Genomic DNA, 26,723 nt, shown 5'->3' on the forward strand with positions numbered 1-26,723 from the left:
TGTGTGGCAAGGTTTTGGCTCCAGGGGTGGCTTCTGTGAGAAGCTGCTAGAAGCTTTCCCTGTCTGAGCCCATCAATGATGATGGTGGCACCTCTGGCATGCTGTGTATAAGAAGAGGAAAAAGTCACTGTGCACAAGCACTTGCAGCCAGAGAGAGGAGTGAGAATACATGGAAGAAGTAGCTCTGCAGATGCCAAGGTCAGTGCAGGAAGAGAGGGAGGAGGTGCTCCAGGTGCCAGAGCAGAGATTCCTCTGCAGCCTGTGGTGAAGACCATGGTGGAACAGATGTCCTCCTGCAGCCTATGGAGTTCCATGATGGAGCAGTGGGAGACACTCAGAGGGAACTGCTGAGAAGGTGGCATAGGTCTGCCAATACAAGTTTGGAAGGAGCTACTTCTGAAGGGACTGTGCTCCATGGGGGGCACATGCCAGGGTAGGGATGGCCCTGAGGGAATGTGGCCAGCAGAGGATCCATAGTAGGACAGCGATGCGGGAAGTGTGAGAAAGCCTGGTTATTTTTATGGAAAGGAAAGCTCTGTATGCGAGAGCTACCTCAAATTCACATACGTGTACTATGTGAATTTGTTAGGTAGAGCTGGCAGGGGTAGGTGGGCTGTAGGAGTGGCCTGTGTGGGAGAGGGCCATTGAAGTGCCCTAAGTGCCCTATACCAGTCACAATTACTTACAGCCAGCTCAAAATCTGATGGAAAATCCATTTTAATGTATTTTAATGTTTTTGTTTGGTTAGATTCACAATTCCCCAGCTGCTGGTGACCAGGAAACAGAATTGGCTTGCTTTTTATTCGAACTGTGTTCATGCTTACATGTGCTTTGTTGCATGACAGGTTTTTTGACATCTACTCCACACTTCCTACAGCATCACCCCAGGTTCTCACTCAGTTCACGTGACTCATTACACAAGCCAGTGGGAGCTGCATGTGTTCTCTGGCACCAGTGACTTGCACAGATACATGTAAGCATGCAAGAGAAATCACCTGTAGCTGTACCTTATCATCATCACTACTATGACTCATTAGACTGTTAATTACTTCATCTGAGCAGTCTTAGCTCTCAACCAAGTAGAGGCTATTTGAAGCAGTACGGTTGGAGAGAAGATTGAGTGCAGACCCAGAACCACAGGCAAACTCCAACCAGCAGTACTACGCTGAGTTCCTTTAAATTCACAATGGCACCCTGGAAGAGATCACGTAAGCTTGCACTGTTAATTGTGAGCACAGGGTTTGTGTGTTATCTTGTGCACTTACTGCAAGATCAAAGAAAGAGAAGACCTGATTCCTTGGAAGTAAATCCTCAATCTCTGAAGAAAGAAAACACCATCCTTCAGAGACTGGACCATTTGGACTGGGACATTCATAACCTCTGTAAGTAAAATGACATGCTGGTTAACTTTCTGAGGACTAAGTATCTAGATTTCCTGAAGGACTGAATAATAGCAGCAATAACCGCTGGGTTTCCCTGGACACTTTAGAGCATTTTTTTTTTTGTTGTTTTATGTTCTTGTAAGCTTGAAAAAAGATCTGATAGCTTCTCTGCTTATACCCAAAACAATGAAATCTTGCACAGTCAGCATGGTGGTTTTTTTTGCATATTAGGCAGCTCCTGAACCTGAACTCTTTTAGTAGTGTTCAGCAATTGTACCAGCATATCGGTCTCAGGTGGTTATTATTCCTGCCATTACTTTGCCATCTCTTTTTGAGAGAAACTGGAAATGCCCCATTTCCCTGGCTTCTGCTGTGCGGGTGAGCAGAATGAGGAACTGTGAATCTTCATGTACCTTCAGCACAGACACAATGGGGTTGCTGTGGGGAAAAGACCTTGATGAACTCTGCTTGATCGGACTGTGTTCCCAGGCAGCATTATCTGAAATCTGCTGGCAGGACTGTTTCTATCTCATCCCACCACAGTGAACGTCCAGCTGCGTCCCAGCAGATATGCTTGTGTATGAGCAGTGTTAATTTGGAAAGGGCCTTTTCATTCTCACAATGGCGTTTGTGAATTTTGACTTTGTTTTCAGGTATCTGTTGTAGGTTGGACTTCTGGGAAGTGGGCACAATAGAGCTGTCTGCATAAGGGCTGAAGAATCCACCTCTCTTTTTCCTTTGGACCCCCTAGATTTCCAATTCTTTTTCTGTTGCTTGAATCTCATCACCTCATGGTAGCTGTAGGAGGCCTAAAGCAGCCAGAACCCTACTGGCTGACATTGTTTTAACTGCCACATTGTCCAGATCTCCTAGCATTAGAGCTACATGCATGCTATGTAGAATGGAAAAAGAAACTTAGAATGTCTTGATCATCCAAGCCTGAAACTAGCTGTTTAAAATGCCACTTGCACCCTTGAATTTGGTGAGAAATTTTCTCTGTACATCTAGATCAGGTTTAATATTCCCTATCCTAAGCACCAGTATCCCGTAATGTCATTGTTATTGCTGACAGTGTCTTCACTGGCACCTGTTCTCATGGGCATCAATAGTGGGGCATATTTCTGTAGGTTATTTTAGAGCCATTTGAAAGAAAGCTGAAGCCTTCAATTAGTCATGGAACCACCTAGTAGTAGAGATTGGAAGGCACCTCTGGATATGGTGTATTCTACTAATTCCCCTGGTTGAAGCATGAATAGCTAGAGTGGGCTGTCCAGGGTATCGTCCAGTTGGGGTTTGGATATCTCCAGGATGGGGACTTAATAACCTATCTGGAACAACCTGTTTCAGTTTGTCACACCAGCACTTACGAAAAACCACAACATGAACCCAACACAACTAACAACCACCACCCCCATCTTACGTTTAAATGGAAATCCCTGTATTTCAGTTTGAGCCCACTGCCTCTTGTCCTTTTACAGGACACCAGGAAAGAGACTCTTTGTTAGCACCTCTCATAAGATATCTATATTCATCAGTAAGTCCCCTCCACCCCCAAACCTTCTCAGGCTTCTCAGCTTCCCCTTGTATAACAGGTGGCCCACTCTCAGAATAATCTTAGTGGCTTTTTGTAGGATTTGCTCTAGTATGTCCATGTCTCTCTCGTACTGAGGAGCCCAGACGTAGATACAGTACTCCAATGTGTGGCCTCACCAGTGCTGAGTAAAGGGGAAGGACCCTTGAACTGCTGGCAGTACTCTTTCTAATTCAGCCCCAGGGTACTGATGGCTCATGTTCAACTTAGTGTCCAGTAGGTCCTTTTCTGCAAAACTGGTGCTGGTCCATGGGGTTGTTCCTCCCCACATGCAGGGGACTTTGCATCTACACATGTTGAACTTCATGAGGCTCCTGTTGGCCTATTCCTGCAGTCTCTTCAGGTCCCTCTGAATAGCAGCAGGACTTTGGTGTACCACCCACTCCTTGCAGTTTGGTATTGTGCACAGAATCAATGAGGGTGCACTCTGCCCCATTTTCAAGGCCATTAATGACCATATTAAAACAGTATTGGAACCAGTCTAGGCCCCTGGGGTGCAGCACTGGTGACTGGCTTCCATCCGGATTTTGTGCAGTTGCAACCTTCTGATCTTGGCAGTTCAATCCCCCTTGGTATCCACTTATCTAGCACTTACTTCCTTATCTTCTGAATGAGGATGATGTGAGAAGCATTGTTGGAATCCTTACTTGAATTTAAATAAATGTCCACTCCTCTCCCTTCATTCACCAGGACAGTAATTTCACTGTAGAAAGCTTTAGCTCCTGCATGTTTTCTGTGCCTTTTTTTATGGCACAGTCAAATACTGTGAACTTAACAGGACCTAAAGAGATTAGGACTTACCATGTTCAAAGCAGAAATTCAAAAGATGCTACAAAGGCCTCTTTTATTGTATTTACCTTCAAGAACAATCTCACTTGGGCTGTGACTTTTCTTTGTGGCACAATATTGTGAACCTAAAAGAGCCGTGAGAGATTAGGGTTCATCCTGTTCATATATTTCTGAGCATAAGTCAGAAGATTCCAGTAAGCTTATTAAAGGAGAGGGCAAAGGGCTCATTTACTGCATTTACTTTCAAAATAAATGTGGTATCAACAGCCTGACTTTGGTGGCAATCCTGCTATGCGTCATTAATACATTAATGTAACTCAAGCATAACATCATGGGAATGATTTGGGCCTGATTTAACAATTTGTGTGTCGCCTGCCAGATTTCTCCACTGATGCCAGTGCAGTGTCTCTTGCTCTGTGCTCTTGCAATTGAGGGCAGAATCTGATGCAGGGTGCTGTGAAATGTGATGTTTAATAACTGTTCATGTGTAGGAGGGAGGGTCTGATCCTACTCTCATGTGAATAACTAGTTTAGCTGTAACTTTGCACTTCTCTTGACTTGCAGCGTTATAAGGAGAATTTGGCTCAATTATGATGATTGAGAGTGTTCTCAACTGCTGTTATAATCAATCCTCTTTTATTTTCAATCAGCAAAATCAATGGAAGCATTACATGAGAATGTAAAACAAATAGAACATGATCTGAAGCTGCAAGATAACTCCAAGGCTGAAATCCACAAAGCTGATAATGCAAAGGAGCAAAAGAAGGTTGCACACCGTTTGCTGTACCCAGACTCAGTTTTGTTCCAACGCTGGGGTGCAGATTTAAGTGAAGATGAGCAAACTATTGCACAGAATCTCTTCTTAAATTATGGGTATAATGTTTATCTCAGTGATCGACTACCTCTGGATAGACCTATCAGAGACACCAGATCTCCCAGGTGCAGTATAAGCCCTCTCTACCTTCACAAAGAGACATGAAATTAAAGGGAAAGGGATCTAGATTGCTTTGGACTAACTTAAAATCATCTGCTAACGGATCTCAGTTTGTGCTCTGTTTATTTAGGTTTTTTTTCAGTAATTTTCTTCCAAATCTCACTCAGACTTGTAATACTGCAAAGACTGTGAAAAGAAGTCACAGTGCAGAGACAACACATAGGGAAAAGAATGTAATGTTAACATTATAATTGATATAGGACTTCTAACTGTCAGTAAAGAGGGGAAAAACTAACCATAGAGTTCAGAAGGTATGAGACCTTCTGGTCTGTTTATATTCTATTCAAACCTGAAGGCAGGACACCTGAAGCATGCTTTCTCTTTTCTCTTACGTTGTCTTTTATGTAAGCCTGTTAGATGCTGAGATATCCTAAGTGGTGATTTTTAACCCCCTTGCCCTTATTTGGAAATTCCCCAAAATATAATCAATGAAGAAGGAAACCCTTTCATTGTAAAATTCTGTCCTTTTTAACAAAATGCTTGTTTTTCTTAGCTATGTTGCAGAAAGGAAGTGGGGAATACCTATACTGCTTACTTAAAGATGATTAGAAACCCATCAGGAGAATTGGCTGGAACTTATTATTAGTCAGTGAGTTCCATGAAGGGTGATAGAAGATTCAGCATGTGAGCTGGATGTCTAGCACTCTTATCTTTAGTACTGTAGGCACAGGCATAATAGACCAGTGACCTTGTGAGTTTTCTTTGTAGCCTCATTTTCTCATTCTGTTTCCTTCTTAAGTTATCAAACAGTCTGAGGTTTAACTACACAGAAAATATAGTGGGGTAAACATCTAAAGGATTAAAATGTAGGCAAGCAGTCCTTTCCAACCCTGACCATTCTGTGATTCTAACTAGTTGGTTCTTGAAGCCAATAGATAATGCATTTTTTTTAAGCAGACCAGTGGTATTGTGGAAGCTGGCATAAGTAGCCATTAAAAATCTCATTAAGAACAAATATCTGCTAAAAAAAGCAAGCACTTTTTTTCCTATATAGTGTGATAAGGTACATGATTTATTGCAACAGATAATAGTAAGCTTTCCAGAAATTTACTAATGTAAACATGGAGGAATATCACACTTATACTATAAGCCTAAACCTTTGTACCTATAGTCACTGGTACTAATTCTGATAGAGCATTTCAGAAAAGGACTTGGGGAACAGACAGAGTTGCAAACTGGGCATGGATTAACAATATCAAACTTGGAAAAGGGGAGTTGTCTTACCGGCAGCCCTCCAGAAGGTGTAAAGGGGAGGTTTATGCAACTGGGTCCTCATTGTCCTGCTCCAGGTGGGCCTGGTTCCATCTAGGGCAGGCAGTAATAAGTTGCCCTTGACTGTGTGTGTCTGTGGGGTAGTGTTGCAGAGGAGAAGGTCAAGGGAGAAGGGCCTTGTGCAGTAGTGAGCCAGCCACTGATTGTCCTGAGGTAGCCCGGAGCTCAACAATCTTCACTCTGCTGGGGGATTGTTTTGGAGGCCTCTCTGGAGCAGCCACCATGGAGGTGGCTGGAAGAAGCACATGATAAGTCTACGTGGTCCCAAAGAATGGATGCTCTGCCTGGTGCTCTTTTGCTTGGCATCGTAAAGAAATACGAATACATCATAAGGAGGTGTTTGTAGAGACCATGTTTTGCAGATATTCCCTCAGGCTTTTGTGCTAATGAGTAGGAAAGCTAGAGGAGAAATTCCAACAAAAATACATTCCACATGTGCAAATGTTGACACTGTAGAGGTCTACCTGAAGCATGAAGATGTCTCACAGAGCTGCAGTATGCAGCTACACAACTTAAGCCGTCTGGTATTTTCATAAACATGTTTCTAAGGGGAAGGAATGATCACCCGGAGAATCCAGCTATGCTCTGTTGTCTATTCTAAAGAGAGTTAGTGCTTAGCACCATGAGAAAAACCCAGTCCTCACCATCTGCCCAGTGGCCAGGATGATAACTATTAGCAGAGCTGACAAACATCCCAAATATATACTTAAAATAAATAAATATATCTTTTGACAGTAAGCAAGAAGGCCAGAGGTGTTCAAATAGCACAAAACAAGTTTGTATCAGTACTGGGAACAATTTATTGTGGGGTAGCATGAAGTCCCACAAGGAGTGGTTTGCTCTGTAAGAAGGGCTTTTGAAGCTCTTTCCGTTTCTAAAGAGATCCCTTGTACAAGGGAATCCTTCTCACATGCATAAGTATAGCTAGTCTTACCTTGTTGTTCTTTATTGCACATACAGAGGGATAATTACCTAATTTGCTTTTGTCTGCTGTCAGGTTTGGTCATTGTGATTTCCTTTTGTAAATGCAAAAAGCCAGATTTTATTCACATGTCCACTGCCTTGTAAGGTAATAATTGCTGGCTGAGTTAACTGTATTCTTCAGGTTCAATATTTTATAATTATTTTGGATTGAGAAACAGTAATTGTTCTTTTTTAACAGAAATGTTAACTTTACCCTGGTGATTTATATACATACATAACACAACCCAAATGCATAATGAAACTTGGATTTGGGAATTCCTTTTTTTCCCTCGCGCTTATGCTGATTTTCACTGTGTGAAAATCCCAATTCTCCTTTCCTGCAGCTGCCTTGCTCTCTTTCTTTAGAAACTGTGCTAAAGTTGTTTGTCTTCTGTTACAGCTGTAAAATGAAAACATACCCGAAGGACCTTCCAACACTTAGCGTTGTACTTATATTTATGAATGAAGGACTGTCAATCATCTTACGTGCAATCACTAGTATAATTAACAGAACACCTGCTCATTTACTGAAAGAAATCATCCTGGTAGATGATTACAGTTCAAATGGTAAGTGACCCAGGGAAAGCAGGAGTCTTGCTAATTTATGCCACTATTGTGTTAAATTAATGTTGGTGGCCTTTTGGGTGCACAGAGGGTAGACCTCTCAAAATAAAGAAGTCAATTAAATGAATTTCCAAAATGATGCTAGGAGATCCTGGCTTTTTGTTCCTTTTCTCTGACATTATATTCTTCTTTGGTGAGGGAGATGGTATGCCTACATCTCTTACAGGAGCATTTCACATTTTCAGGGCTTGTATATTTTCTCTTTCCTTTCCACATGGTAGAAGATACATAAAGAAATTACTGCACTAAGACAAATAATTGGTTGCTGCTATGGCACATGTCTGAAGTCTCTACACATTGATGTATATGTGTACAGTTTAGAAGCCATACGATAGCGCTGTATGTAAATGAAATATAGGAACTGCTGAAAGGAAGGAAACTGGTTGTTAAAATAAGCCGCTTGAATTCGTAAGTACCTGAATAATTCTGTTTTATTGCAAACGACAAATCAGGTTTCAGTCTGGATCTGAAAAATGTTAGAAAGCCATTGCCTACATAATCTTTTTGATTTCTTAATACTGATGAACTCTTTTACTTTTGGGTTTTTTTTTTAACGACTAAAATCTGGGGGCTGGTTCTAGATGATCTGAAAGGACCTTTGGAAACAGAAGTCAAAAATTACAATGCAAAGCATTCGGAACTGCTGAAGATCATCAGACATCAGAAAAGACAAGGCCTAACACAAGCCCGGATTTCTGGCTGGGAGGCATCAACTGCAGATGTTGTTGCAATTTTGGATGCCCATATTGAGGTGAACATGGCATGGTAAGCCTATGAAGACAGGGGAGTTTCTGAAGTGGGGAGAGGGGGATAAGGAGTATAACTGTATTAGCTGAGACAGGCATCCTGCATATGGTTCTCCTTTTCTGGCTTGCACATGTTAATTAACAGCCACCACTCATTTATTTCTGAGAGGAAAAGGGATACAATTGTTGGAAATATGTAGCAAAGACAGGTAACAGAGTAAGCTGTTCAGTAAAGAGGAAAGGAGAAATGCCTACCTTTGTGTATTTATTACATTTCTATGAACAAAGACTTTATACAGTGAAATTAAGAACGATGAAGGTCATTTAGTTCCACTGTGAGCAGCTTTGACCCTTTATAAGTAAATTAAACAGCCATAATGCCCTATGACTTTAAATTGGCTTGATTTTTATTCCAGATTTCACTAACACTTGTTTGCTTTTGCCTGTTAGTTTAATAGTGCATCATAGTTCTGTAGGACTCTATTTGCAAAGGGAGGCAAAACAAGCAGCTGATGATGGATGTTTATATTTGGTTAGGTAGTGATGTCTATGGTGCTTTTTTATGTGAAATCTCTTCACATTCTTTCCTCCGGGGTTGTTGAATTCACTGGCTGACTGTTGTTCATGTTTCACTTTCTGGGATCAAGATTCTTATCCCAGCCCTTTTGCAGGCCGGAATGGCTCTATGTGCTCTGTATCTCTCTTTTGATAACACACTGGCACTCCCTAGTTGTTACAGCCTTAAAGGTAATGCTGAAGTCATGGCTTCAGGACTCATTGGGTGCCCTGCATTCAGCAGTGGCAATCCTTTTTCTCCTTCTTAGTAGCTGGTGCAGGGAACAACGCTGATAACACTGATGTTTTTAGTTGTTGCTAAGTAATGTTTATGTCAGCCAAGGACTTTGAATCTCATGCTCTGCCGGTGAGGAGGGGCACAAGAAGACAGGAGGGAGCAGAGACAGGACACCTGACCCAAACTAACCAACGAGGTATTCCATACCACAGCATATCATGCCCAGTATGGAAACTGGGGGGAATTACCTGGAAGGCCAGATCGCTGCTTGGGTTGGGCTGAGTATTGGTCGGCGGGTGATGAGTGGTTGTATTCTCTTCCCTTGTTATTTCCCTTATCGTTATATTACTGGTGGTGGTAGTAGTAGTAGTTTTGTATTATACCTCAGTTACTGGACTCTTCTTATCTCAACCCATGGGCTTAAACCATGACATCGGGATAGGCTGGGACGTCAAGAGTATGTAAGGAGTAGTGAGGTCAGTTCTATTAGGGCTAACAACAACTGGGGTCCAGCAAAAAGACTCCCTCTGTCAGAGTCCAATACTCTCTGACCAGGTTCTTTTATATATTCTATATGAGGAGAGTTTAATGTTTTAATACTAAATTTACTTATTTGAAGAAACATGAGATTTTGGTTTAAAAAAGTGATACAGCAATATACAGAAATCACAGCACAAGCATGATATAGCAATTGTAATGTTCAATAAGATGCTTTACAAATGAGATTTACATTACTTCTCTTTATATGCTCACCTTTGAGATGCTGGGCATCCCCAGTTGCTTGGAAAGATTACATGGGTTGAAGCCAACTCCAACACATTGCTCTCGTTAATGTTCATTTTCCTGGATGTTCAGTTTTTATACTCTGTGTTGGCTGAGCCAGATATACACTTCTCCCATGGTGGTCTGTCTAATTTAGGAAGATAATGCTTTCTATTGATTATTTTAGGAAGGTCACATACATAACCGGTAGACCCACTCAACTGATACTGCCATTTACCTGCAGGAAAGGACATTCTCTGGTTCCCTTGGTTGGGATAAGTTTAGCTTCCTTTATGATAGCTGTGGTCATTCCCTACATTCTCTTCTGAGCTTTATGAGCACATCATCCTTGCCTCTCTTCTCTGAGCCTTCTTCCATCATTGATCATAGGGTCCATTGATCGGTCACACCCTTTCCCTCATACGCCAGATGTACCATCAAGGCACAGGGAAAAGATGGTGAATGACCAACCTCAGGACTTACAGCACCCCCTGGGGTCCTTTCCTTTTCCTTTTTTGTCTCTTCATGGAGATATTGGGGACTGTCTGGAGCCTGAAGGAAGCAGACCCAGTGTCATGGTTTAAGCCCAGCCACGCAGCCTCTCTCTCACTCCCCCCCTCCTGGAGGGATGGGGAGGAGAATCAAAAGAATGTAACTCCCATGGGTTGAGATAAGAGCAGTCCAGTAACTAAGGTATATCACAAACCCACTACTACTACCACCAATAATAATAATGATAAAGGAAATAACAAGGGAAGAGAATACACCTGCTCACCACCCGCCGACCGATACCGAGCCTGACCGAGCAGTGATCTAGCTCTGCTGGGTAACTGCCCCCAGTTCTACATCCTGGGCATGACGTGCTGTGGTATGGAATACCCCTTTGGTTAGTTCGGGTCAGGTGTCCTGTCTCTGCTTCCTCCTGGCTTCCCTTCCTCCCTGACAGAGCATGAGACTCACAAAGTCCTTGGTCAGACTAAACATTACTTAGCGAGAATTAAAAACACTGGTGTTCTCAGGGCTGTTCCCAGGCTGAAAGTTAAAATCACAGCACTGCACCAGCTACTAAGAAGGAGAAAAATGACTGCTACTGCTGAACCCAGGGCTCCCAGGTAACAACAAACTCAGAGATTTAAAAGTGAAATTTACTGTTATTTTTATTAGTGACAGTTAAAATGCAGAAGCAGTCTAATAGGAGAGAGAGTTGAGCCATGGCATTAACAATTTGGGCTATTAGTACTCCAAGACTGGCATATAACTTTTTGCAGAGGCTAAAGTAAATAGCTTACATAAAGTAGCTAACCCAGTTTTAGAAACAGGCTGTAAAGTTAGTACTGTTCATTAGATTTCCATTTTTTTCAAGCTGAATATACTCTGCTTGTTAATTTTGGTAGGGCTGAACCTATTCTGTCTCGACTAAAAGAAGATCGCACTATTATAATATCACCAGTATTTGACAATATTCGTTTTGATGACTTTGAGCTTCTTCAGTATTCAGTGGCTGCAGATGGATTTGACTGGGCACTCTGGTGCCTTTATGAACCTTTACCAGCTGAATGGTTTGCTCTGAAAGATGAAACAGCTCCAGTCCAGTAAGTATGAATAGCATTTGAGGGTGAGCCAAGATACATGATACAAATGTAGAGCAAGCAGAGGGAAGATTTTTCATAGGTGGTGGGATAGATACCTATGAAGCACATTATATCTCAGTATTTGGTTTGGAAATGTGGGTTCTTTAGCAGCCCTGAAAATCTCAGTACACCAGTTGCAGGGTTGTTGAATCAGCCCTGTGTTGATTCTGCTGTCAGATTTTCAGGCAATCCCCAACTCATTCATTCTTCTGTATTATGTTCCTTAGCTAGGAGTGTGGTAGCAATATTTATCGACTGTGCAAGATGAAGTGTGGCCCTTCTCCACACTTGCCCAACAATATGCCAAACAATCTTACAACTCTGCTGGCCAATTGCGTGTCTGATCTGTGAGGACTCGGATGGGTTTAAGTTGTGCAGTTATTTCTTTGGAGATGTTGGAGTGGTATATGATTGCAGTGATCTTGGGCAGCTTTTTTCAACCCTTAACCACTTGTGAGTCACATAGAAGCAAGAAAAAACATGAGCACATACACCAGCTGTTACACCTGAAGTGACCCCTTATTGCTACGCTTAAGAGCCAATGTATTTGCTTCTGTTACTGATACCTTCCTTAACTGCTTAGATTAGTTTATGTATTCAACACGGAATGGTTGCTGGTACTATGATAATAGTAGCCATCTCATCCTGAATATATAAAACCATTTGCTTCCTTGTTCTACAAGGATGTCAGGTGTTGTTGACTCTCTCATCTGTTAACAGCCACTTAGCAAACAATACTAAAAACCCCTATGAGATAAGGTATAGTAATCAGATTTGTGTAGCCCTATCTTATTTCATTGCACTTATGTGGCAAGGTTTTGGTGGTGGGAAAGGATAAATTATTGGTTTCTGTGAGAAGAGGTGAGAGGCTGCCCCTATGTTGAACACAGCCTGTTCCAGCTCACTCCAAAATATACATTGTGCTGGCCAGAACTTAGCCAATCAGTAATGCTGGTGGTAGTAATGTATGTAAAATGGGGTAAAAAATGCTGCACAGGAGCTGTGAGAGAGAGGAGTGAGGAAGAAATATGAGATAAACAAGTTGTCCTGCAAACACCAAGGTCAGTGAAGCAGGAAGTGACACTCCAGGTGCTGGAGCATTTTCCCTGCAGCCTGTGGGGAGGACCACAGTGAAACAGCTTGCATCCCTGCAACATGTGGAGGATTCATCCTAGGAAGGATCATGTGGAGCAGGTATCCATAGGGCAGTTGTGGAGGACCCCACTGGAGCAGATATCCACATAGCAGCCCGTGGAGGAGCCTACAGGAGCAGATATTCACACAGCAGCCCATGGAGGAATACGCTGAAGCAGATAAACACATGGCAGCATGTGGAGGACCCCACGCTGGAGCAGGCGGATATGCCCTGAAGGAAGATGAGACCTCACTTGAAGTATTGCGTGCAGTTCTGGTGTCCTCCACATAAAAAGGGCATGGAACTGTTGGAACAAGTCCAGAGAAGGGCCACGAGGATGATCAGGGGACTGGAGCACCTCCCGTATGAAGATAGGCTGAGAAAATTGAGGCGGTTCTGCCTGGAGAAGAGAAGGCTGCGTGGAGAACTCATAGCAGCCTTCCCGTATCTGAAGGGGGCCTATAGGGATGCTGGGGAGGGACTCTTCATTAGGGACTGTAGTGACAGGACAAGGGGTAATGGGTTAAAACTTAAACAGGGGAAGTTTAGATTGGATATAAGGAGGAAATTCTTTCCTGTTAGGGTGGTGAGGCACTGGAATGGGTTGCCCAGGGAGGTTGTGAATGCTCCATCCCTGGCAGTGTTCAAGACCAGGTTGGACAGAGCCCTGGGTGACATGGTTTAGTGTGAGGTGTCCCTGCCCATGGCAGGGGGGTTGGAACTTGATGATCTTAAGGTCCTTTCCAACCCTAACTATTCTATGATTCTATGAAGATGCTCTTTTCCTTCCATATTGAAAGCCCATGCTGGAGTAGGATCCTGGCAGGTAGTGCCACCTGTGAGGAAGTGCTCAGGCAGGAACAGGTTTTCTGTCAAGAACTTCAGCCTGTGTGGGACCTGTGCTGGAACAGTCTTCTCCTGAGTAACTGTACCCTGCAGAAAAGGACCCAATCTGGAGCAGCTCTTGAAGAACTACAGTCCATGAAAAGGACCCATGTTGGAGCAGCTCATGGAGGATTGTATCCCAAGGGAGGACCCCAAACTGGGGCAAAAGAAAAGTGTGAGGAGGAAAGAGTGGCAGTGATGAAGTTTTATGAATTGACTATAACCCCCATTTTTCATCCCCATGCACTGCTTGGGGTAGGGAGAGGAGGTAGAAGGGCCAGGAGTGAAGCTGAACCTGGAAAGAAGGAAGGATGATGGGAAGATGGTTTAGTTTTGGTTTTGTCTTTCTTACTATAGTCCTTTTTTTATTTGTCAATAAATTAAATTAGCATTCCCCAGGCTGAGTCTATTTTGCTGGTGATGGTAACTGGTGAACAACCTCGTTATCTTTATCTTAACCCATGAGCTATTTTATCTTATTATTGTCCCCTGTCATGCAGAGGAGGAATGAGAGCAGCTTCCTGGGCACCTGGTAGAAGCCAGTCAAGGTTAATCCACCACATTTATTTATATGAAGGGCTTTAAAATTTACTGTATAGATCTGAGGAGGAAAGGCACTGAGAAAACATTTGAAAATTATGTCCTGCATTTGTCAGATAAGGTGGCAGATTTCTTTGTTCATGTACTACTACACTTGGGAGCAGAGCATTGGAGACAAGTCTGCTCAGATACCTATAGAAAGAACTATGGGTGAAATTGGCACACTTCTCTCTCTGTTATAAATATATAGTGAGCAATAATCATTCAGGCAGGAGAATGGAATAAAAGCAAGCCAAATGTAGGTTAAGGAATGTTTCATGGGGGAATGTCCACAGATCTTGGACCAGAGAAAATAGAAGTGGGTTTGGTCATGAAGAATGGGGATATCAAGAGAGTGCCAAATCCCCTTTCAGTCCTCTTTCCCCCCCATGTAGGATGGATTCATCCACAGGGGAATCGGTCCTGCCAGTCATCTCATCTGTCTTTCAAAACCTCAACTGACAGTGATTCCACAGTCCCCCTTTGCAATGGGCTTTAGTGTTTAAGTTTCCTTAGGTAAAATTCCATAATGTCCAACCCAATTCTTCTGTGCAACTGTTCATTCTAATTTCTTTCTTCTTGTTTTAAGTATGTTAAAACTTTTGTGACATCACTCAAAATAGATCTAATTCTTTAAAAGATACTATATCATGCTTTTTAGACCACTGATCAAGTTTATTTGCTGTCTTCAGGACTCTTGAATGTTGATCTGCATGTTGCTCTGAAATAAATCTGTTGCTCCTTCTTGGATACAGCTAGAATCCTTCTGTAAGTTCAAGATGTGATTGATGGCTAATTGACTTTAGTCCCATAATTATTACTTCTTTCTTATTTTACTTGTTTGGTTCTCCAGAAGTCCATCTATAATGGGGATTATTGCTGCAGATAGGAAATTTTTGGGTGAGATTGGTGTACTGGACAGTGGAATGCACATATATGGAGGAGAAAATGTGGAACTTGGCCTAAGGGTAAGCTTATTTTTTCATCTTTTTTAGAAAGACAGTGAAAACTAGTATGTGATTTTTTTTGAAAGCACGCAGGTCACTGGCTATTGTCCAAGCATGGGTTAGTATTTCAGAACAATTCTGTTTTATTTTGGGTACTAAATGGAAGTGACAGATTTCCAAAAGCATCAGCAGGCATTTGTTGATATTTCTCAAGGATTTTGACTCCTAACACAAAATCCTAATTCAGTGAGGGAATACTGAATCTTTCAAGATGTGGTTCTTTCAGAAATTTAATGTCTCCTTGCTCAGTAGAAGAATAAGATAAGATCAAGTTAAATTAAGCATTAGGGGAAAAAAACCCAAAACATCCCCCCCCCCCCCCCCCCAAAAAAATCCAAACCAGAAATAGGTCAATCTGCCCTTGAAAGTAGTGTCTTCTTCAAATTTTGGTGTCTTCAAATCAAGAATGGAGGCTTCCCCCTGAATAATTTCATCTGGAGTGTATTTAGTTATTAGGGAACAAATAAGAGCACTAAAAATTCTATTGATGAGTATTTTTTAAAAGTATTGGTGGTTGGAGATATTCTGGAAGACCTGAGAAGAAAAAAATGAACATAATGCTTATCCCTATAAAGAAGAGAGAAGATGATAAGACATGAGATTTATAAACCTTTTCAGCAAGACTTACATGTCTAGGAAAAAAGGGTTTGATTATTCTCTTTGTTAAGTATGAAAACAAGGGGGCTTTGAAAGAAGTCAGTAACCAGTTTCAAAACAAACATGAGAATGAAGTACTTAATTCTTCCAGTAGCAGGCCAGTCCAAGAGACCAGGAACAGAGCTCCTTCCAAAGGATATTGTGGGTCTTAAAAAATTGCAGTCATTTGTGGGGAGGCTGAACAGTTATGGATGAAAAACCTACTCAGAGTTAGTAAACAGAAAAGAATCATGGGAATATGCACAAAATCCCCTCACCTGAAAATAACTGGGGGCTATGAGAGGTAACATACATACTTGTATTGTTCTCAGCCTTCCCTAGAAATAAATTTGCAGTCACTGTAGGCACAGAATACTAGGCTAGAGGGACTTTTGTGCTTTTGGAGCTTCTGTACTTTTGAATCATTGGTTTTGTCCTGCTTGGGCATCTCTTCAAATTCCATGAAGACATTTTCCAGGAGTCCACTGGACTTTTTTCTTTCTCTTGAATTGTCCCTAGTGTGTCAGATTTTGCAGGACCAGTTTTGCTCTTCGCATATTCTGGGAAATGTCACCACTTCTGAAGCATTCAGGTCCATAACCACTACACTATTTAGCAGTCTAGCTTCTAGTGAGATCATCACTTGGAGGTATGAAACAGTTTGTCTTACTGCATCTATGCCAACTGACCAGAATGCCTTGTCACAGGCAATTGGTGAGTAGTTTTGTAAATGGTGATGGCAAAGAGAAAGAAGAAAGAACATGCCTTTACTCTCCTGGACTCTGATAGGGCCACACATAGTGAAATGAAAGGTACTGGAAAATTCATTTCACTCACTCTAGCCAGGAAATAGAGTTTTGAATGTTGAGAGCATGTCAGTTTATTTGATGAAGGAGTTGGGGGAGCAGAAATGGAAGCACTTTCTAGGCAGAGACTTTTTAGCAGGGCCTGTTGCTGTAGGATGAGAGGTGATGGATTTAAAGAAAGGGTGATGGCTTTTTTAAAGAGAGATTCAGGCTGGATGTGAGGAAAACAATTTTTACAGTGAATGTGGTAAAATCCTGGCACAGGTTGCCCAGAGAGGTGGTGACTGCATCATCCCTGGAGACATTCAAGGCCAGGCTGGATGTGGTTCTGAGCAACCTGATCTAAATGAAGATGTGCTTACTCATTGCAGGGGGATTCGACTAGATGACCTTCGAAGGTCCCTTCCAACCGGAACTATTCTATGATTCTTTGATTTTAAAAAAGTGCAAAGAATAGATAGGCAACTTTACCTCAAATTCTCTCTTCTTGACCTAGGCCTGGCAGTGTGGAGGTAAAGTAGAAGTGCTGCCCTGTTCAAGAATTGCTCATTTGGAAAGAGCTCACAAGCCTTACTTGCCGGACTTGAGCATTGCTGTAAAACGCAACGCCTTGCGGGTAGCGGAGGTGTGGATGGATGATTACAAGTACATGGTCTACTTTGCATGGAATCTTCCAATTGAGGTAACAGCATTTCTCTGTTTTTCAAATTGGAATCCAGAGTCTAAGAGTGGTCAAATAAGAGCATGTGGAAAAAAAATTCATATTGATATATTAATAATTGTTGAAATAGATGGCATCCAAGAGGCATGATTATAGACATGTTCCACTTAGGCTCAAACCAAGAGCTGATGCCTAGCTTACAATGAAATTATTTAACATGTATTTTAACTTCTTTAGGGAATGTAGGGAATATTTTACCTGAACTATTAATAATTTTGCATGAAAAAGCATGTCTCTAGCAATGGGTGTCCCTGGATATTTTTTAAATGATATTTAAACTTTAAATAGAGAATTCAATTATTCTTCATCACATAACCAATTACTTTTATTAAGTGAGTTCTCCTTTCTGCAGCCCAAAGTTCTGCTTTTGTTTTCCTGGAAGAAAAAGGGGAAAGTTTTATAGCACTCTTGGAAAGCTGAAAATGGTAATACCAGGGAATTAAAATAATAATAATCCCTTAAATTACAGTGGTTTGGGGTTTTTTGTCCATTTGATTAACTTCGGTACTTCTCAATACAGTTTTAACTTTCCTCCTGCACAAAGTATTGAAGATACTGGAAATGTCAAGACCAGGTCTTTTGAATATTGATAACTTCAGTTAATAAAAAAACCTTATGAATTTTCCCAGCCTGCACTTCAATGGATTTATGAATCTTTAAAAAAGGAATAGACTCCCAACTCCTTATGTTTTCTTGAATAGATACTAAAGAAACAAATTAAAATATATAGTCATATAGCATAAATGAAAACTTCTTTAATTAATTTCTACCATAAATATTTGGAATTTTTCATCTGAAAATGTCAGTCATCAAAAAGTGGTTCAAGTCTATCTGAAATTCCTAACCAACTTATCTAGGCCACAGGCTGCATTTTACAAAAATGCTTAAAGACAGGGTGTAAGTTCCTGTTGGACTGATCTATACCAAACTTCCATGCTGGAGCTTTCCACTTTGTATAAGAATTTACACAGTCTTGTAAACAATAGTTTGAATCTTGACTGCTCCCACATGAGATGAGTATTGCAGTCAAGAGACTATTGATCGTATTAAAGTTGTTAACAAGCTCCGTCTTATTTTTCACTTTGAGCTAGGGTTTGGTTTTTTGGTATGAAATAAGGAAACTACTTCCTAGTCATATCTAGCTCTGATAGTCTATATTTATGAAATGATATGTTAATTTTTCACTGATTTATTGGCATTTATAGGCAAAACATGTTCTGAAATCCTGAAGTTTAAAAAAAATGTACATTTTTTTTACAAATGAAATTTTAGCTATAGTTTTAATGTTATAAATAGACAATATGGATAAATAAATTTGTATTTTCCCTAGTTTCCCAGGCCATCTTAATGTCCTGAAATTAAACACGGTGTTCTTGCAGAATCCTGGAATAGACTTTGGAGATGTTTCTTCCAGAAAGGACCTAAGGAAAAAACTGAACTGTAAAGGCTTTGACTGGTACATAAAGAACATTTACCCTAATTTAATATTTCTTCCCAACATTGTTGGTTATGGAACAGTAAGTATGGAGTATATTTATTTGAAACATGGAACAAATCATTAGCTCTACTATTAGGAAGAGTTGTGAACACTGTTTTGCTGATTATATTTTCCTAGAAACTTTAAAAATACTTTGATTTTCTTTTTCCTAGGCACTAAAGCTTTATAAATTCTTTTTCATATTAGTTGTTGGTCTAGAATTTCTAAACTGTGTTTATTGTGTGTGTGCTGATGGGAGAACAACAGTAGTTTGGGAAAGTGCTTGATGTGTGGCTTTCTACTATGTACAGCACTCATCTATTGACCAACCAAGAATGGATCAATATCTTTTCGCAAGGACCTGAATTTTTCAGTATAGTAGTATGGATTCTCTTCTGCAGAGATTACCAGGATAATTTGGAAAGCATGCACATATGAATCAAGACAGCATTTTCTATACCCAAGCTTGCATGTCTTGCTGGAGCTGAGCACTGGTACTTACCTGTCTGGAGCTACTTGGTGACTTCTGACATGGTGCTACATGGCATGATGTCAATGAGTCTTTGACGGACCTTATGTTTGCTTTTTTTTTTTTTGTTACAGTGTGTTATTTCTATTGAGGTAATCTGAGATTTATTTTCTAAACCCATATTGTATCTCCCACTTCAGGATCCAGTGCAGAGTTCCAAATAAAGTAACCTTGCTCTCAGAACAGTTTCTAAAATTAGTGGTGAAGAGTTGCAAACGGGATTGCTGTACCTCACAGTAAATTTCCTGGTTTATTCTGCAGATGAAAAACACATTGAAAGAAGACATCTGTATTGATCAAGGCCCTGTCCCTGGAAACACACCAATTATGTATCCGTGCCATGCATACTCACCACAGGTAATACAAGCAACTGACCAGTTCTTCACGTAAAAGCCTCTGCTAACTGTTCCTTTCAGGCCTCCACAGGACCATGCAATCAGCACTTCGAAATTATCTCTGTGATATCTAAAGGGAAATATTAACCTTTATTTCATTAAATTGTGCTGCCCAATGTAACTGGAAGCAGAGCAGGTTCCCATGGAGATCTATGTGTGTTAAACTAAGGCTTTTGGTTTAGCCTTGCCAAAAAACTGTGAGACCTCATGTTGATACTGATTGATCTTGTTGATTAATAGAAGATCACTGGGATAAAATGGGAGAGAGACAGATCTCTTCCTCACACCACCCTGACCGTCCCCTCAGAAGGAGGGAAGCTAAGGGTTACCATTCAATTGTAAGCATCTTGATTTTGTTTTTCATTGGAAAGCAGAAAGATTTTGTAGAGGGTCAAATTCATCCTGGTTTAATTACTGAGAGCTCAATGAATGCTGGTGCTGTACAGCTGATACTTCTCAATATCAGTTTTGGAACTGTCTGCTGTCACCTGCTTATGAGATTTCCCTTGTATCTGAATTTACTGACAGCAGTGTCACCTTCCCTTTCAGCACATCTTTTATCACAGCACTGGAGAAATGTATGTAGGAGGTTTACAAGCCCGACGGAATACAGGTGATAGATGCCTAACAGACCCTGGGAATGGGGACCAGCCTGTTTTAGAGAAATGTGACATAGCTGTGAATAAAGGTCTGAACTTGCACTGGGATTTTAGGCAGGTAGGTGGATTTCTATAGCCCCACCTTTCAATAAGCTCTCCCATTATAATGAATCCTTGGACACTTCCTTGCAAAGCAGGTTTGTTTCTGAATAACTTTGCCTTAATTTTCAGGGCTTGCAGGTGCCACTGCAAGAGCTGTGGTGAAGGTGGTTGAGTCTTCAGGGATGTGTGATTTTAAAAACAAGGGGATGGTCACACAGCTGAAACTGAGTTACCAGAATTTAAGAGGTTCCATTTGTGCAGGATTTATGCCAACTGATGCTGACATGCTTAAGATCCCAAATGATGCTTTCAGTGCCTCTGAATACAGAATATGATAATACCAGCTTAGTCAGCTAGTCTAAGACAGGTACTGTCATGCTGCTGGGGCAGGATAAACAGGCACCAGTGATAACAGTGGAAGGAGAGGTGGGAAAGGAAGCCATGCAGCTTCTGCCCTCTCAGGCAGTTCAAACCTTATTAGCTTTATGTAATTAATAATTAATTAATTTTACACATAATGTATGGGCCTGTTTATTGCATCTCTCAGTGAAAACCTAAAGCAGGAGACAAATCTTGTGAGCAAGTGGTAGAGAATATTAGAGTTGAACTGGTGAAAGATAAAGGATTCAGTGACCCAAATAGTATAGATCTACATGGTCTCCAGAAATTCTGCGAACATGGGCTTTATCTTTAGTCTGGTCTGTAACCATGAAACTTAGAAAAAGGTGCATATATATTTTCTGGGGGGTTTAGACCCACCTTAAAAGTAAACCTCCAGTTCCTTGTGTGCATCAAGAATTATCATAGTGAAACAACTGGCTGCCTGAAGGAGCCAGCTAACATTCTGTTTGCTCTGGAGCCCAGCACCTTAGGAAAAGCCTCATTTCTGGCCTGATGAGTTGACTTAATCACACCTCACCTCATTCACAGTAATTGGTATTGAAATATTGACTTAGGGATAATATATTAATATTCTTACCTGTTATTAGCTCTCTTCTTTCAAAGTGGGATAGAGTATTAAAATCTACTAAAATTATTTAAGCTGTAAAAACCCCATAAACCCACAAAAAATACCCACTCCCTCCCCCCAGCTTGAAAAAGCAGACACAAAATAAGCCTCTGCATATATTTTAATATGCCTCATAATGTTCCATAAGCTGTCATGCATTATCAGCCTGAGGAAAACACAACTTTTTTTTCTCAGGTCTCTGACCTACTAGTGTTTCTCAGACACATTTGTAAAGGTCAAGAGAATTGCTTCCTGACTGAGCACTAAATTTATAAGCTCTCAGCTTCTCACTAAATTTATAAGCCCTCAGCTTCTCTCATCTTTCCTTTCCTTTTGTAGGGATCGGCTGTAATCAACAGGAGCACTAAAAGATGCCTCGAAATCGCAGCAGACAATCCATATTCATATAGACTTGTAATGCAGACCTGCACAGGACAAAGGTGGAATATCCAGCACACGGTTAAGGACTGGGGAAAGACAAAAGACCTGCAACGGAAGGCACAGCACTGACTGGAGGATGTTCTTCCTTGAAAACTGCTATGCTCATAATGCAGCACTGAAAGCAGTGCTGCTTTCAAGAGTTTATTTACACATGATTTTCCAAGGTAGTAGTTACTGCAGGAACTACTTGCAGTCTTGGGGCATCACCCCCCGAGTTTCCTCAGTTAGGAAGGGAACTGTCTTTGCTCTTTTATTGTCACTGGAGAGCAGTAGTTACATCTAAGGGTCTTTCAACCCACCTGAGTGCCTTATGTTGTCCTTTGGAAGTGCCTGGGTACTCATTAATGAAAGACTGGTGTAAGATCTCTAACTTTCTACCTTTGGCATTTTGGTTAGATATGAAAATTTAGAAGAAATGAAAGTGGGTCTGACTTCTTCTTGCACACGGTTTATCTCAGGCTGAATTAGACCATTTTTGGGTCATATAGTTAATGCAAAACTTCTTGTCAAGATGTACTCGTGTGAATGGCTGAAATGAAATACATCCTTGTTCTCCTGTAAATATAATTTTCCTGGACATGATTCAGTTTCTCAGTAAAGTTTATTAGATTCAGCAGTGTGACACACTAAGCCTGCATTGTGTTTACCTATGTGAAATTAGTTTGCACCAACCATGTGACGACATGGATAAAATTCAGTCAAGTGCTTGGAAACAAGGAGATTGACCTCAGTAGTTGCCACAAACCAGTACGAGTCCAATACAGTAACACATCTATCAAAGAAACAGTAAAATAACAGCATGAGTTGCTAATGGAAGGCAACTTCCAAGTAGACAGGATATGAGCTCTTGTAGAAATAGGGTTAGGTGGAACTGGTTGTCTTAATTCTTAGAGTAACCACTCCTAGGACTTACACTTGTTTGTTAAAGGGAGCTCCTGTAAAGTAAACTCATTGAAGCTATATAGAGTTTCAGCCTGAAGTAATTTTGTTATCAAAAAGGTGCCAAACATTTTATCCAAGTAGAAAGTGTATTCAGGGTTTGTTTGACTATTTGTTTGAGTCTAACCCAATATTATTTGGTTTTTATCTTTCTAATTTCTCTGTAAACTAAATGTGAACGATCTCACCCTGATATTCAGGATTGGAAATGGACAAGCTCTGAAAGGAAGGTCCTTAGGATCTGTATTTTTCTGCTCCAGAAACTCATTCTTAAAAATGCCACATTTTAACCAGATTGAATTTAAATTTCTAAAATCCACTTTTATTCCCTGTCCTGAATCAAAGCCAAAGACACTGAAGAAAGAGGAATTTCTGGTTGTTTTCTGCATCTTCAATACTGTGTCTTACTGAAATCACAGGACTACCATTTTGACAAGCACAATGAAGACAGTCAGAATTTTGCCAGTACAACTGAAATGATAATCTGGCCTAGTGGTGATGATTAATAAAAAGTGTTTACATATGCTTTTTCCATCTTAATATGCCACTTCAATAGAATGTAATAGACATATGTTTTGGACAATTTTGGTTTGAACTTAGAGTTTGAAAGAACATCAAAATGTTCCAGAATGTCTAGGTTTCCTGGTTCTTAATGTGTGGCCTCTAGTCATACACAGGGTTCAACACTGAAACAGGATGCTTCAAATATTTTGATTTATCTCAAGTATAAGTCTTTTTAATTTCCTGAACCCCCCTCACAAATGTGACTTTTTTGGCCAGTTTTTGTAATGAGAAGAGAGAGTAGCCATAAGAGATGGACTTCAATTTTCTGGTGATGCATAATGGGACATAAATAATAACTCCATGTTTTTGGTGCTACAGTAGTAATATATTACTCTCACTAGTAACACTTTTGAACTCGAAAGTTCACTGTGTGATGAAGCAATTGATGTGTGATTCCTCAGCAAGGAAGCAATGGATGTAGGACTCTACTGCCATGCTGTATTACAAGAAGACAGCTATGGCTGTGGCATAGCATGGAATGGGATCTACTCTTGCCCTGAAAACCAGTCATTGGCTGAATTTTCAGAACTGCAGAAAATCACCTCAGCTCCTGCAAAATGACATGAGAGTGCTGAAGACAGGTAGTAAAAATAACATAATAGGCAGGAGTTTTAATGGGTGTGTGGCCGCAAAGGAGTGGGACAGCTTAACTCAGAGCAAATATAAACAAAAGCACCGAGTTACCTACTACCATGCAGGTAAGCCTTAGTGGAATGGGTAGAACAGTAGTGCTTTCCTCCTTGGTTTGGCTTTACTGCATGTGCAACAGGAATCCACCTTGGGAGGAAGAATTAGAAGAGGAAAAAAGGACTTCTTCTTTAATGTCTGGTGGAATGGGGAGAAGAGCCAGTCTGGAGACAGTAACTATTTAAGGGACTATAAATTGTCAATCTCTTTAAGGAGAAACTAAATCAGAGAACAGACAGAATCATTTAATCTGTCACCAGGGGATTTAGTTCTGGCCAAACTAAATCCCCTGGTGACAGATTAAATGTGTGGTGGAACTGTGATAATCAATAATAAGATAATTAAAGCCACCACTGCTTTCATTCACATTTTTTATTTGATTGACTTCTCTAAACTCAAGTGGCAAATTTAGATTTACCTCCTCATTTTCCTCCCTCTTTGTGAAACTACCTCTTTTGAAACATTAACCATTAGGAAGAAGTTCTTTACTATGAGGGTGGTGAGACACTGGCACAGGTTGCCTAGAGAAGCTGTGGCTGCTCCATCTCTGGTAATGCTCAAGGCCAGGTTGGACGGGGTTTGGATTAACCTGATCTAGTGGAAAGTGTCCCTGCCCATGGCAGGCAATTGGAACTGGATGAGCTTTAAGGTCCCTTCCAATCCAAACCATTCCATGATCCTATTATTAAGCTTAAGTGTTATCAGTGCAGTGTAGCACTCTGCTTGCACTGAGAACAATCCAGTCAGGATCAGTGGGTAACTGAATCACTGGGAACTAAAGGGTAGAGCTGCTCACAGTCAGCCACCCAGAAGCCCTCAGTACACCATGCAAGCCTGAAGACTACCAATGAGATAGGGGGTCCATCAATCACCCAGGTTAGAACAGGGTCATACCCTGTCTCTCATGTCTGGGAAGTATGGCACTGGGGCTTTGCTTAAAGCTTTGTGCTTGAAACCATACACTAACAGCACTTCAGTATTCAGCTCAACTCCCTGTAGCAAATGTGAGTTCAGCAATGGTTTTGTATTTCCTCAAACCTGGTAAATTCTGTCTACTCGGATATGGTAGTTACAGTCATGTTTGTAACCTCAGATTAGATTTCAAACTGTTTTTTTTTTTTCTCTAATATTTGGGAGAGTTGCTGTTACTTCAGAGCATGTTTTTCCATCTGTTCACTGTAAATTTACTTGCAGTCCTTAGTCTTCCCAAAATCTCCTCCCAGAAAAGGCAAAATGGTACCTTATAGTGTGTGTTTGCCTGCAAAACTCCCCAATATGTGCCATCTGTTGCTAAGTGCCTGAAGCAACAACGATAATGGCAGCAGCTTTGAAGCGAAACCATGCTTACTTGTGCCCTACTATGGTGGATGCACAGAGCTCTGGGTTCAGTATCATGACTGCTGTTTGCTTCTAATGCCATGTGTGTATCTGTTGCAGCAGTTCAAACGAGATTTGCAAATGTAAGTCAGTTTTGTGTGGATAATTAGAAATTCTCACTGTAAAAGTTACGTATGCAAGTATGAGAACTCAAATCTAGAACTGTGTGGTTAGATGCCACATATCCCAAAACTATTAATTTTTGGGGAAGAGGAGTTTGTTAAAGGGCAAATATTTGTCTTACACAGACAGCTTTGAAAAGGTATTGTCAAGTCACCATATTTCAAAGAAAGTGTTAGAGCTCTACACTGACAGCCTCATCTAAAAAAGACTAAGACAGATATGTATGAACTTGTGATGCAAGGGAACTGTGATAGCTGCCACACTACAGGGTTTGTTTTTGCATCTCCTTTAGACTTTGAATTTCTGTGTGCCTGCCATCTTTTTTGTTTTGTGGGATGCATGCAGGTGTCATTAGCCTGGATGAACTGAGCCTGGTTTATTCTTCACCCCCCCTGGAAATGGTCACTCATGTGTTCAGCTCAGTCTGCCTTGAGTGCCATGGTTCATGGTTCTTGGACTGCCATGCTTCTGGCATGCAAATCAGTTGGTTTAACTAATAGCATACTGTGCTGCAATCTGCTATATAATTACACACTTAATTAGATTCACAGTTTGTTACCTGTGTCACACTGTGACAGGGCTTGTTGCTCTTTAGGGGGAAAAAAATATCTGGTTATAACTTGGAAAAGCATCATGAGGGCTGATTTTTCTCCATGAAGGTGTGAGTTCCTTTTAGAAGAAGCTACAGATGAAAGCTTAAGTAGTCACTGTTTATTAAATGTCTGCGGTTAACACCCCCCAGTTAAAAGTATGCCCTTGGGCTTGCAAAGAAAAATCCCTGAGTACAAGATGACAATGGTGGCATGCACACTTACTGATGTGGGATTAGGCAAAGGGAGGAAATTTCAGTGTGTGAGTTCTGGGGTAGCTGCCTGGTTGTGCGATCTTGCACTACACTGTGAGACAGCATGTATCCCGAGGGCTCAGTTGCCTTCTACTTCACATGGGATATATATGCTGTTACTTGCTATTTTACAGTATACCTCACTTCAAAGTACTTCCATATGTACCTTAAATCTGCCGTAAAACTGCGCATGCAATGAGAACCGCTTGTGTGTGTAAGTAAGTGAACATTTAATAGTCTTAATTTAACATTGTTCTTCTAAAACTATAGTATGTTTTGGAATGGAAGTATTGATTCCTGAAACTTTATAGTTCTTTTCAC

General features: G+C 40.9%; 1 protein-coding gene across 1 annotated transcript; it reads left to right on the plus strand.

Annotated features, from left to right (window-relative positions):
• Positions 1-586: 586 nt before the first annotated feature.
• On the plus strand, positions 587-24,049 carry GALNT8 (polypeptide N-acetylgalactosaminyltransferase 8). Its single transcript, XM_057426057.1, has 11 exons — positions 587-1,382; positions 4,413-4,701; positions 7,392-7,558; positions 8,197-8,380; positions 11,311-11,508; positions 15,000-15,114; positions 17,092-17,277; positions 18,696-18,833; positions 19,584-19,679; positions 20,267-20,434; positions 21,767-24,049. Exons 1-11 carry the CDS (start codon positions 1,187-1,189, stop codon positions 21,935-21,937), a joined length of 1,908 nt encoding a protein of 635 aa, XP_057282040.1. The 5' UTR covers positions 587-1,186; the 3' UTR covers positions 21,938-24,049.
• Positions 24,050-26,723: the final 2,674 nt, after the last annotated feature.

Source organism: Pezoporus wallicus, unplaced genomic scaffold (genome assembly GCF_028554395.1).
Source record: "Pezoporus wallicus isolate ANWC-B61680 ecotype Strahan unplaced genomic scaffold, APGP_CSIRO_Pwel_v1 scaffold_3294, whole genome shotgun sequence".
In the NCBI taxonomy this organism is placed as follows: Eukaryota; Metazoa; Chordata; class Aves; order Psittaciformes; family Psittacidae; genus Pezoporus; species Pezoporus wallicus.

Bases quoted from the DNA above. Each gene is read 5' to 3' on its own strand.
- GALNT8 (XM_057426057.1), top strand. From the start codon at position 1,187: ATGGCACCCTGGAAGAGATCACGTAAGCTTGCACTGTTAATTGTGAGC. The intron at 8,381-11,310 runs GTAAGCCTATGA...TAATTTTGGTAG, and splicing joins ATTGAGGTGAACATGGCATG to GGCTGAACCTATTCTGTCTC. The intron at 18,834-19,583 runs GTAAGTATGGAG...TTTATTCTGCAG, and splicing joins ACATTGTTGGTTATGGAACA to ATGAAAAACACATTGAAAGA.